The sequence below is a fragment of the Ursus arctos genome, unplaced genomic scaffold (assembly GCF_023065955.2).
Source record: "Ursus arctos isolate Adak ecotype North America unplaced genomic scaffold, UrsArc2.0 scaffold_28, whole genome shotgun sequence".
Taxonomy (NCBI): domain Eukaryota; kingdom Metazoa; phylum Chordata; class Mammalia; order Carnivora; family Ursidae; genus Ursus; species Ursus arctos.
The window spans coordinates 19,749,265-19,763,188 of NW_026622963.1; the positions used below are offsets into that span (position 1 = coordinate 19,749,265).

At 35.8% G+C, this 13,924-nt stretch overlaps 1 protein-coding gene across 12 annotated transcripts in view; it reads right to left on the reverse strand.

Moving 5' to 3' along the window:
• The window catches only part of TJP1 (tight junction protein 1), a 107,302-nt gene that overhangs the window by 25,390 nt on the left and 67,988 nt on the right, over window positions 1-13,924 (reverse strand). For all 12 annotated transcript variants that reach the window (XM_048221150.2, XM_048221144.2, XM_026510332.4 and 9 more), the window contains exons 9-15: window positions 11,737-11,876; window positions 10,662-10,767; window positions 7,613-7,763; window positions 5,011-5,119; window positions 3,846-4,065; window positions 3,215-3,399; window positions 3,015-3,110 (exon numbers count right to left, since the gene is read on the reverse strand). In XM_048221150.2, the coding sequence (XP_048077107.1) occupies window positions 3,015-3,110; window positions 3,215-3,399; window positions 3,846-4,065; window positions 5,011-5,119; window positions 7,613-7,763; window positions 10,662-10,767; window positions 11,737-11,876 (1,007 nt within the window). The remainder of the gene's footprint in view (window positions 1-3,014; window positions 3,111-3,214; window positions 3,400-3,845; window positions 4,066-5,010; window positions 5,120-7,612; window positions 7,764-10,661; window positions 10,768-11,736; window positions 11,877-13,924) is intronic.

Genomic DNA, 13,924 nt, shown 5'->3' on the forward strand with positions numbered 1-13,924 from the left:
CCAGTATCCTCAATGGGACAGAACTGCCCCTGGCTGAGTTCCAATAGGTTAGATTAACACTTCCCAACAATTCTGGAATTAGACAAGCCAAGTGAGGCACTTGCTTCAGGAGCAGTATTCAATGGGGTGCCAAAAACCTCAGCAATCAAGTAATACTTAGCTGCAATATGTTGTTTGAAAGCTCAAAATTAATAATCCACAATAAACAACATACCAAAATTTTAAATAGAATCAGTAAGTGAAACCTGAGTAAGAATTATTTAAGACTGTCACTTGGTCAAGAAAAATTGTCAAATATGGCAATTCCTTCAACTGAGAATTAAATTTTAAAAAGGAGATTTAAAAATAATATTGATGAGCTTGTTTCCATTAAAGGAAAATAAAATTATAAATTCTATTTTGGTATAAATAAAATACTAAAACTTGAAATAACGTGAGTTTTAATACATGTTTTTTACGTTTTCCAAAATTTTTCTATGTCCTGGAGAAAGACATTAAAAAAGATGTAAAAATATGTATGTATGCACACGTTTTTTCTTTTGACTAATGCTCTAAGATGGCTTGGCATGGCACTATTTCCAAATGTTTTACACATTGTGACATGCAGAGAAAAAGGCATTATTTGTATGGCCAACAGAGATAAACTTAGGAGGCCTCTTCTGGGTGGAGCCCCATCCAGCCACTGGGGGGCTGATGAAATCAATACCTGGGCAGGTCCACAACCCATCAGCAACAATGCTGTAGCAGACTGGCTGGGGAGTTCTGGGTTAGAGGCCTTTTTGGAACCTGGGAGCAGAGAAGGCTGTTAATTTGTAACTGAGACAGCCTGTGGTTTCACACTGGCAACCTGTCCCACCCTACTGGTATATAATATGCCAAGTGCACCTTGAGCCAGTTACTAACCAAAAATCTCAAAGGTCCAATTTACACAAAGTTCTTCACTAAAACGGCAAAGCAAGGTTTGTGACTCTGGTCACAAGGAAAGCATGAAAGACGAAGAGGAGCTCTGGTGTTTCAGATCAGACAAAATCAGAGATTTGGAAGGGCAAAGGTCACACTGAAGGACAAGCTGAATGACTCTAGAGAACAAGACTAACCTAAGATAAAGCTCCACGAGCAAACGGCAGAATTTCAAATCTGGTGAACAGAGAATTAAAGAGAGAGATCAAATGGGAGTTTTGGCTGGAGAAAATACTACTAATTCTTTAACAAAAAATACTCTCATTGGACTCAGAAGGATACATAACTAAGCTATCTGAATCCCTTTTTAAAGAGCCCGGCTGAAATGTAGAATAAACCCAATTAAAGCAACCAGTTACTCCCTCAGGTAGAACTTTACAAGTCTTCACACTTACTTTTCCTAAATTTAAAAACCCTAGGTTTGGTTAGGGGTGGGGTCACCACCAACTTCTTTAGGCCAAATGTTACCTATCAACGACCCAAAAAAAACTCTTCTGAAAAAACTAACAAACTGAATAGGGAATCAGAAATAAACATTTTCGGGGCACCTGGGTGGCTCAGTCATTAAGCATCTGCCTTCCGCTCAGGGCATAATCCCAGGGTCCTGGGATTGAGCCCCTCATTGGGCTCCCTGCTCCGCTGGGAGCCTGCTTCTTCTTCTCCCCCTCTCCCCCTGCTTGTGTTCCCTCTCTCGCTGGCTGTCTCTGTCAAATAAATAAATAAAATCTTAAAAAAAAAAAAAAAGAAATATACATTTTCTAAACTTGCTCAAATTTTACTATCATTTGTCTGCAAATCTTCTGTTTCATAAAACAATCTTCATTCAACTTCACCAACAACCTAAGTAAAAAGCAATATAATAAAAAAGCAATGTTCTGATTCTTTAAATTAAAACTGTTAATGCGGGTCTTATCTAGTGACAGTAGAAACACCAACTACACGGCTCATTCCCACCTATATTTGGGAATTCTGAGAAAATTATCATAAATACGGGAAAAGCTATATTCCTGAGGATTTAAATCTTTTGGGAAACAAAGCAGAGCAGAAACAAGCAAATAAAATATGGACAGATGTCTCCATCCTTTATAAAATATAAAATTAAAACCAACTATGTAAACAACAGAAGCTAATCAACCAAAATTAGGTTGCAAAATGAATAAAAAAAATAAGGTATTATCTATTAAGAAGGAAAACAATAAATAAAGCTCCACACAAAAGTTTGCTTACAAACGGCAACAGGGTGGAAGAAAATACAACAGGGTAAAATTTAGGATGATGATATACATCAAAATTAATTTTCTTAGCTTTCCAAATAGAGACTATTTCTATAATTAGAGGGAAAAAAATAGTTTAAGTTTTTATATATAGCTCAAAGCAAGCCAAAGCGGTCATAACTAAGTCTGTATATTTAAAGTACCACAATAGCTAAACTAATTAAATAATAAAAGAATCTGCAAGCAAAATCTGTTAGGCATTTAAAGCACTAGATCTTCAATATTTATATTTAACACTAACTTACTGTAAATGCCTACAATAATAACTGATGGCATGAACCATGCTTTTATTACCCTAGTAAAAAGAGTGTTTCTCTTAGCTCAATGACTGAAAGCACTGGACTGAAGCCAGGAAGGGTTGGGTTCAAAGTTGAGTTTTGTCACTCACTAGCTGGGTGTCATTAGGAAAGTTTAGAGTAAAGAAATTGGTTGGTGATGGTCCCGACCACCCTAAGACTCAAGCTGCTCAACTTCAGCATGGATACTCTAATATTTATGACATGGTGATATTGTCAGGATTTATTACAAGATAGTATACAATTTTCATATAAAGCCCAGAGCTTCATAAATGGTGATTCTTTTTATTATTAAAGGGTATTAGTAGAACAAGGATACAATCACTCAAATTTCCCTCCAAATTAAATAAACTGGGTAAATTGCAAATTTTCACTTATAGGAAGTTTTACTTCTATTAAGTGAATGGACAGACCCATCCTTTAGAGGAATACCAAATAAGGTAATACCCTCAACCTCATCTAAGTCAGTCTTAAGGCCACTTACTTGCAATCTGATAAATATCTGGTTCCTCTCTTGCCAGCTTTTCTCTGGCAACATCAGCTATGGGTCCAAAGATAGTTACAGGCCTCAGAAATCCAGCTGGGGAGAAATTCAAAGAAAAAAATAACATAGTTCATACTTTTTCTTTCTTAAGCACATTGACGTTAAATGGCATTAAGGTTAATCTATAGAAAATAAACTACCTTCTCGAAGAACAACTCTTTCATAGGCTGGAAACTTTGTTTGAACTGGCTGAGCTGACAAATCCTCTCTGCTTTTTCGAAGATTTCTCTTGGAACTGCGAAGACCCCGGAATCTCCAGAAGTCAGCACGGTCTCCCCCAGCTGTTTTTGGAAGTGTGTACTGTACACTGGCTAACTGCTCAGCCCTAAACAAGATAGAGGATAGACAACAGATGGATAAATATATTTAAAAAAACAAAATGGAAAAAGACCCACAGATGAAACAAAATATCAAAATACTGGACACAACTTCACATGCAGCTTAAACCTTCATGGCTAAACTAAGATAAAGAAGTTTTGGGGGCATTTGGGAGGTTCAGTCGGTTAAGCATCTGACTCTTGATCTCAGTTCAGGTCTTGATCTCAGGGTCGTGAGTTCAAAGCCCCACATTGGTCTCCACACTGAGCATGGAGCCCACTTAAATAAAGAAATAATAAAATAAAAAAATAAAATAGTTTGTACAACTAATTCAGTCACAGATACAGTGAATACAATGAAAACTAATTCTTTACATTGCCAAAATGTCCCAATGGGATTCAAGTCTTCCATCATCATTTACTTATTATATGAGAAGTATCCAAACATTCATACCTGTTCTTGTTAGGGATGATGCCTCGTTCTACTTCTTTATGATTTTTACCAATTCGAATAGCGAGCCAAGAGCCTAGTTTCCCATTGTATAAGGTATCCACAACACGGAACACCTCTCCTTTGTTAAAACTAAGTCCATAGGGAGATTCCTTTTCATATTCAAAATGGGTTCTAATATAGAAAGAATCTCCTACATCTGATTCTACGATGCGACGATAAACTAAAAGGAATCAAAACAAAAACATTATCAATAGCTAGTAAAATAAGAAATTACTCTGAAGAAAACAGATTATGTGAAGATGCTGGGGCAATAATAATAAAACCAACAGCATTCAACATACGTTGAATCCTTCCTCTGTGTGAGGTACCACATCAGGCATTCTATCTCATGTGCAGCACCATTACTTCATGAAATAGGAATGCTTAGCACCTCCATTTTGCAGATGAGGAGAGTAACGCAGAAACAGATCAAGCAACTTGTCCAAAACCACACATAGTGCTATTTATATCATCTAACTTAATTTTGCTACAAATATTACACATATTCCCATTTTCTAAACAAGTGGTTTTCAAATGAGGGTAATTTTGTTCCCCCAGGGGATATTTGGCAATATCTGGAGACATTCTTGATTGGGTATGTGTGCTACTGGGATCTAGTGGATAGAGGCCAGGGATGTTTCTAAGCATCCTACAAAAAAGTCAGCTCCTACAAAAAAGAATTATTTGGCCCAAAACGACAATAGTGCTGAGGTTGAGAAACCCTGTTCTAACTGAAAAGCGTATCTGCCTAATCAAAGAAAATAAAGCATTCTCTTTAATTAATGCTAACACAAAAATGTATTGCTTACACAACATCAATGAAAAAATTTGGAAGCTAACTATACTTTGTATGGTTCTGATGGCTAATAAACCACCAGGATTTTTCTATGCCTTGTGAAGGGCTGGATAGTATTCTACTTAAACTAAAATGTCATAAAGGTGGTCCTATTATCGTGTTTTCTAATGAGCATAGTGTAAGACTGTGTCTCTAAGTGACTTAAACTCTGAGGTTAAAAAATTCATTTATCACTCAACTGTGAATGATTTATTTAAAAGTGGAAATTAAAATCCCTATTTAAGTTCTCAAAATTCTATAGATTTTCTCCATTTTCTGACAGTATCTCACCATCTTTCTTCTTCTGAGCCAATATGGTCACTTCTTCTCCTTTAGGGAGGTCGAGTAGGAAAAGGACAGCTTCTTCTCTTATGATGTTTGTGAAATCTACATTGTTTACCTGTTAAAATATATTTCACGAATTACTCTTGGTCATATTTTAAGATTATGAAAATACTTATCTACACAGAAAACAAAGATTCTCAGACTTTACCTAATTTGGAAATATCACAGCTTTCAGAGGGAAAAAACTGACTTTCCTTTGGAGAAAAATAATATACTCTAATTTAAAATATGTAGAAACCAAGTAAATTGAATAAAAGTGTTAAATTCACTGAAAGAGTAGCCACAATGCATCCTGGCATTAATGATCATCTACTGCAAAATCTAACCAATTTAGACCAAAAAGACAACTAATTCCAAATATTTATTATTATAAACTCTGGCTTTACATTTTGAAATTATAAATTCCACGAATGTAACTCAAAACTAATAAAATGTTGTATACCAATATACCTCAACAAAAAAAGATTTTCTTTAATTCTGTGAATTTAATAATAGAGCCTTACTTTTTACTAGTCTCTGAAAAAGAAATCAGAAGGAAGATAAAAAGAAACCGTGTATGCATTGTCCCAACTCTGTAAGACCATCTATCTGTATGATGTAAGCTCAATGTCTGCGAAGTCAGTATATACTTAAATCAGAAGCTCTTAAGGAACAATGGAAAATTATCAAAATGTTATTGGTGACTATATGCAGGATTACAGGTAGATTTTCTTCTTTTTACCGTTTGAAAATTTTCCACATTAATAAAAAAATTAACATGCACTACTTTTATGATACAAAACAAAAGCAAATTATTAAGAAATAATTTTAAAATGATGTACATAAGGATGCCTGGATGGCTCAGTTGGTAGAGCACGTGACTCTTGATCTCGGGGTTGTGAATTTGAGCCCCATGTTTGGGGGTAGAGCTTACTTTAAAAAGAAAGTAAGAGCTTTTAAAAAATAAAATAAAATGATGTATGTATGCCCTGATTATTTCAAATAGGATATGAGATGGTTAAGAGATAGGTCTTAATTTCTTTAGTATAGTGAACATCATCTGCATGATGATGGTTTGTCTGTGTACAATGTAAATACCACCAGGAGGAATCAAAGTACAGTGTCAGATGGAAACCAGTAAGTCAAAGATGATAGCCTGACTTTTATGGGAAGTTTGAAGGGAAAGGAGAGAAGGAGGAAAATGGCCACAAGTAGCTGGCACAGTAGGGAGGGGACTCAGGCAGAGCTCAAAGTGAAGATGCTGATGGTGGGCTGCTGACATAAGCCCTCAAAGTCGAGATGGAGACCTGTAGCAAGAGAGAAGCAGGGAGCTGCTGACATTCTCCAAGCTTTAGAAGAACCATTAAGGAAGGGTGGAAAAGAATTTATAAGATTAGACAAGTACCAGAATGACAGTACTATGGAATCCAAGGAAGAAAGCTCTTCAAGAAAGATTACTTAAGACAGTCAAAACACTGCTAGGAAATAAAGGAAAATGAGGGCTGAGGGTGCCAATAGGTCAATGATGGCTTATGAAACTTCAGATTTGAGTAGTGGTTATGGTAGAAGTCAGACTATAAAACTTCATGACAGTGATGACTAAAAAGGAAGCAGGGTAGGCGCTGACAATTTCAACAGCAAAAGGAGAGAGGTAAGACAGTGGAGGACAGATGAAGAGCCAGAGGAGAGGGAAAGAGAAAACCATGAGCAAAGCAGCAAGGTTCTGAGCTAGAGACTGAATCCAGGACATGGGGCAGGAGGTAGATCAAATGCAGAAAGACCAGAATAGAGGTGGCAATGACAGTCTGCACTGGCGAGGTAGAGCAAATAGGAACTCACATTTAATAGATATGATCTTCTGGTTAAAACAGGACATAGTTTATCTGCCAAGAGATCTGGATGTTTTAAGGAGACAGATAAAGATGATACTATATGACCAGACAGCATCGCTTATGGCAAAGATAGAAAAACAACAACAGCAAAAGAAGAGAGACCACACCTAAGCTGGGCTTTTTGACTCCTGTAACTGGTCCTGTCTCTTGTGGGGTATGAAGCTTCAGAGCCAGGGAGCTGACACATTTGCCCGATGGACACCCCATTTCCTTGCATGTGAGCCATCTGCAGGGTAAAGAAAGCCCCACAGCGCTATGTGGACTGCTGCAAGGACTGCTCCCTCTCCCATGGTAGAGGAAAAACTGATGGCAAGTTGTGGCCCATGTTAGTCCTGTCAGCCTGAATGTCTAGTTGAACTTAAAAAGACTACTTGGTGGATATTATAGGGATCTAAGACCTATTTTTTTTTTGGTAGGTTCTATGAGATTAAATGAAACCAGAGGATCACATTCTGTAGTAACACATATCACGGCAATAAACAAGAGCAAATGCAGAAATGGGAAGAGACGAGGCCAGTACAACCAAGACCAGATGGATTCCTCTTCTGAAACGGTTACTGGGTTCAAGAGACTGACTTAAGACTACAACTAAATTATAATAATAGGTTTGTTGTATTTGATGTCTTTCTCTAAAGATCTAAGTACTTTCAAACCATATCTCTGATATACTGACATACCCTGAGAATTTGATCACCCTCTTCTAAGCCTTCTTTGGCTGCAGGGCTATCTTCTAGAACACCAGCTACAAATATTCCAACATCATTTCCACCAGCCAGGCGCAGACCCACACTATCTCCTTTTCTGAATTTTACCAATTTCATGCTGGGCCTGTTAAAACAAATATTTTATTTAAAACGGTTAAGAGAAGCTTGAAAAGTTACAGTAAACTGCTACAATGAAAACCACACTCAGAATGAAACAAAGAACCATCATCTCTGAAATTCCCCTCATACCACTAATTTACTGAATACAATTTAGTATTAGAACTCCAAATCAGCTTTACTGGCACTTTCTTTTATTCTCTGATTAATAAGTTTTAAAATATCTGAATTTAATATGCAATTACTTTTTACAACTAACTTATAAAACTACTTTAAAACAATGTTTTCCCAACTCTTAGTGTCTTGGATGCATACGGGGCATTTGCAATGGTTAAAAACATCTTCCATTTTTTCCATCCCAATTCATACCGTATTATCTATACAGATTAACTAAGAAGTACTGTTTTTCAAAGGTAGAAACTGAAGCATAAATTGACAAATTTTCCTAAAGCAGGGAATCAAAATGAGGCTCCAAGCACTGTGATCTCCACAGCCAAGAGACAGTGGTTTTTAAGCTTGGCAGTTGGTGCACTCTGACACAGATCACTTACTCTGCAGCCTCTTTGAATTTCAAATAAAAAACTTATCATCATTCAGCCTTTCTGGATTAGTCACATGTTCAATCTCTGCCCTTTTCTTACTAGAGAGAGAATGGAAAAGGAATTAATGTATGCACATTCTTTTATAATCAGTGTAGTGCCAAAACCTTGTGATCGTCCTGAAATAAAAACTAAAGGGTGTCTTAGAAGAATGGGTAGGCAGAAACGATCATAATTACAAACTACCCTTTAAGGTAACTAATCACATTTTACATACATAATTACAAATTACCCATCTAGGCTTCCGTAACTCTCTCACTTTTCTAGTCAAGAAGACACATAATTCTATTACCTACTCTGACACGAAGTGCAGAAAAAGTCCCTTTCCTCTTAATTCACTAAGTAACAATTAACAAATGATTAGAAGCCAATAGAAAGTAAAAAACACAAATCAAATAAATGAATAAATGAGTTGAGGAAAGACAGGGGGATCTAATTCTTTCAAATCAACTAAAGACCACCTTAAGCTTTCAGATCTTATAAGGTATTCACACTTGTTCCATTTCCTTACCTGGAACGGACATTAACTAGACGTTAAACATCAGAGCCTGTAGGTTAGATGAAGTCAGTCATTCATTGTCAGGGTTGGTGGCATCCCTGGTGCCTCCATGAATGCACTGGCCAGTGTTATCTTGGGCCATGTGAATCATTTAGCTGTGATAGTGTCCTATTTTTCCAGGGAAGTCCAGAGCCTGCTCACAGACTCCTCTCCCAAACCAACTGTACAGAGAGCTTTTTGAAACACTCCCTCAAAGTCCTTGAGACTCCAGGTCTCTGGTAGTCAGTCCTTTTGTAACCCAGGCTGATCTACTATGCCTCAAAAAGTAAAAATCGTTGATTGTAGTCTGCATCCCTTAGTAAAATCTATCTTTTTAAAGGACAGCTTTAGGATGCCTGGGTGGTTCAGTCAGTTAAGCGTCTGCCTTCAGCTCAGGTCATGATCTCAGGGTCCTGGGATCAAGTCCCGCATCGGGCTCCCTGCTCAGCAGGGAGCCTGCTTCTCCCTCTCCCTCAGCCTCTCCCCTTGCTTGTGCTCTCTCTCTCTCAAGTGAATAAATAAAATCTTTAAAAAAATAAAAAAATAAAAAATAAAGGACAGCCTTAGGCCCAGTCTCAGTGTCATGTACCCCAGATGACTAACATTTTATACTCTGCTTTACCTGCATTACATCAACTACTTGCAGTAACAAAAAGTAAACCCATTAACCACTTCCGCCCCAAATCCAGTCACTGGATTTGAATGAATAACCAAATGTTTCCTGACTCAGCTGCCCACAACCTCAAATCCTCCTTGGTATCTGCTCTTCAGGGCTCTCTTGAGAAACCGGTCTCTGGAATTAAACATTCCAGTTTTCTTAAACCTTAAGGAGTTATAAATGCTTTCAGCAATTCTGAACAAAAGAAAAGAAGGATACTATTCCTTCATAATTTATAAAATTCTGAATTATCAGTTATCTGATATTAACAATATACAATTTTAATCATGCGTCCTACCCATCTATTTCAGGAGTTCTTTCTATCTAGCTGGGTCTTGCAGTAACAACCCAATTTTCTTCAGCAAAGAAAACAGGTAAGAGAGGGGTCTACATCTAACCCACTTAAAAGTTTGGTTATTTTCAATTACTTATATCACGTCCCTTTCACCACAGCGGCAACAAAAGACTAATTTGATGATCAAGATGGTTTGAAATTTATCTCTCAATCTCATTAAGTATAAAACAGAACAGTAAAAGGTATGGAATATAAAAAACTTACTTTTGAGTTGCTAACTAATCTAGCACAAGTTTTCAGCCAAGGGTAATTCTGTCCCCAAGAAACATTTGGCAAAGTCTGCGGACATTTTTGGTTGTTACAACTGGGAGGTGCTACTGGCAGCTAGTGGTCAGGGGTGCTGCTTAACATTCCACACTGTGAAGGACAGGCCACCACAATAAACAAGGACCCAGTCCAAAATGTCAACAGTGTTAAAATGGAGAAACAATCGTGTTTGCTTTTTTTAAATGCTAGGGCATTAGAAAACTTGTGAAAATTCTGATTTCTAAGCAGAAAACAATTTTTAATTTTTGTAATTCCCAACCTAAAAACTAGGTAGGTGACAGTGGTGAGAAAGTCAACACCCAAAGTTTCTTTTTTGTTCTCCAATCCAATTCTATCATATAAATAATTTGAAATAAAACCTTAATCATAGCATCAAGTGGTATGCACTCTTTTAAAAAGGATATGCAATATGGTTTGCAACAGAATTCTCACTTAAACAACAGTGAATAACGGACAGAGAAAACAATACAAGTTTAAAATCGCATTACCGGAGAATCCCATCTTCATGAGTTGAATTAGGTAGGACGCCATCAGACGGACTGACAGGTAAATCCACGTCTGGTTGTCCAACTTGAGCATACACAGGCTTTGGTTCTAAAAGAAAGAAAATTTAAAAATTGTGCAGGAATCACTTTATTAAACACTGGAATAATAATGTAAGCACCCAGGAAAATACCAAACAATAAAAAGCCCACAAAATACATAAAAATTCATCAGCAAAAATATAAGCTCAGAAAACCTGATAAGGAACATATATACTATATATTTTAAAGTACAGAGTACAGTTATAAATTCTGATGTCTTTACAGCAAGTATGCATATTACACGGTTACCTGTGCCTTCCAAAGCTTCAGCTTGTTAGGGTTTGAAAAATCTATGGGGGGCGTGGGGGGGGGGGGCAGGGAGAGGAGGAAGAGGAGGAAAGAGACAAAGAGAGAATCCCTACATTTCTCTAAGGCTGTCAAAGCAGCCCTCTTCACAGTGGTAAAATTTGTTTTCAAATATCCACATTCTTGCTACTAAACAAGCAGAGTAAAAAGATTTGAGAGAAGGAATTGAGAGACATTAGAACCCAAATCTCCTGGCCTTTCAAGCAAATTCATCTTGGTACCTTGCAGATTCTTATGTCTGGTCTCATATACATCTCTACAGTGTATAACTTACAGCGTTTATGAAAACACTTTCAATAGGTAAAATAACTAAAAAATTTCTTAAGCCAATCTTATATTTCTCCTAAATAAGCAGTGCTGGAGAACAACTTTACTCACTGTGAATAGCTGTTAACTATGAAATATATGAAATTTTTATTTCTATCCAGACAAATTTTTTAAAAAATCATGAAAGCCTACTGATCCCTGCCAACCTCATACCCATAAGGAATATGCGAGAAGTCAAATACAGAAAAATTCAAACAGAGGTATTAGGAGAAGCAGTAGTATTAACTGTAGAAATAACAATAATCATAATCACTGTAGTATCTTTAAGTCGCCTGTAAATTCTGACAATTATTTTATTTAGGCTGATTGCAAATGTTTTCTGAATGTAGTATTTTGCTAGGTTTACCTGGAAGAGTGGGCACTTGTTTCTCATTTCTCTCAACTACAACTTCTTCTACCGTTTTAGGTATATGATCATCCGCATGCTTCACAGGAGTTGAGACAGCCCCGGGTTTAGAAATTCTCTCTTCCTCTCTGCTCCGGAGACTACACATTAGTAAAATTTTAAAAACTATGAGCATAAAGATGATTGTGAAAATCATTTGTAAGAGAACAGTCTAAGAACAGTCAAGCAAACTTTGAAAAACAATGACAAGGGATTTGTTCTATCAAAATGTTATAAAAACCTAGTAAATAAAACTTGAGCGGTATTGCCACAGAAACAGAAAACAGATCAAAGTAATAAAACAGAAAATAGATGAATCTATCCACAGAAGTAAAATTTATTATGGAAATGGCAGTTCAAAACTGTCAGAGAAGAACATGCTATTTATTCAATAAATGATGTTAGGACAAATGTCCACAAATTTAGAAACATTAGATCTCTATGCATATTAATGACAAAAATACAATTTCAGATGGGAATTTAAGTCTAAAACATATTTTTTAAAAATTTGTATCATTGAAAATAGAGGACTGTTAAAGTAAAACTCAAGGCACAAAACCCTTATACAATAGTAATTACATAAAAATGCAAGTAATTAAAAATATATTTTTTTTTGGTTAAGCCAAATGAAATGGGTTTTTTTAGTTCAAACAGCTGAATATGAGCAATTTCATATAGTTCGACCTAACATACGTAATGAGTTTAATACCTTAATATTTTAGTATTGACCAATTTATATATTGGCCTAACAACACATATAAGAATTTGATATTTAGAACATATAAGGAACTATAAATCAGTTTAAAGGAGACAACTCAAGAGAAAAACAAGTATTAGGAAGAGATAATTCACCAAAAATATACATATACAAATAACAATAAACATGAAAATATGTTCACCCTCACCAGTAACTAGGAAAATGCACATTAAAATAGCTTTAACTTATCTTATTCGTGAGAACTTTCACATGATAACACAAAACACAGGGAAGGACATGGAGAAAGAGATACAGGGATGGTAAAATAAATGTAAGTAAGTACAACTACTTAAGGACAAAATGGGAGTTACTTATTGAAACAAAAAAGGCAAACATGCAAAAACCTGTAATTCCACTTCTAAGTTTATCCTAGAGAAATACATACATGTCCAAGAATGCATTTTTTTCAAACTTTTTGTTATGGAAAATTACAAACATGCATAGTAACTCAGAGAACAGTATCATAAAAATCTTGTGTATTTCAAAAATTTTCAACATTCTATCAGCAATTCAGTCTGAGGCTAACAAGTAGCTTAACACCCAAACCTTGACAATGAGAGGACAAACAGAAAATAATAAATATTTTAAACTATAAATGGAGGAAAAAATTCTAAATAAAATGCTAGCTAATGGAATATAGTAATGTATTAAAAGATCATTTTACAGTGATCACAGCAGGGTTATTTCACAAGTATATGGCTGGCTTAACACTAAAGATCTATCACATAATTCCTTATTACATTCAAATATTACAAGAAAAAAATATCGGTCAAACAGGAATGTGAAAAAAAAATTCAACAGCCATTCCTAATAAAAATCACAAATAAAGCAAAAATATAGACTACACAATTAATTATGAGACTATTTCCCAAAACCAAGAGCTAAGACCACACTAAACAGGGAAATGCAGAATGTATTTACACTGAAATTAGTAACAACACAGTGATACCTGCCAATACGATGGTTATTTAACACTATTTTGAAGACCCAGATGATATAACCATGAGGTAATAGGCTTGAAATACTGGGGAGAATTTTAGTGCATAAAAAAGAATACAAAACAAATTATATAAATTATATTTTTAAAAAATCAACAGATTTTCCTCAATGTCCTCTACAATCAGAAGAAAATGAAAAGGGAAGAGTACGCCAGCAACAATAGCATCAGAAACTGTAAAACACCTAAAGAGAAATCTGTACCATCTTAGATTGGGGGAGAGCTCCCCAAATAAGTAAGATAAACGTCAGAAGCCATAAAGACGAAAACATTTCACTATTAAAAATGTTTAATTGCACAAGAAAAGATATTATAAAGACTTATATTTACAACACACTCCCCAAAAGAGCTACTACTGACTGATGAAGAAATGAAAAAGAACAACACAGAAGACA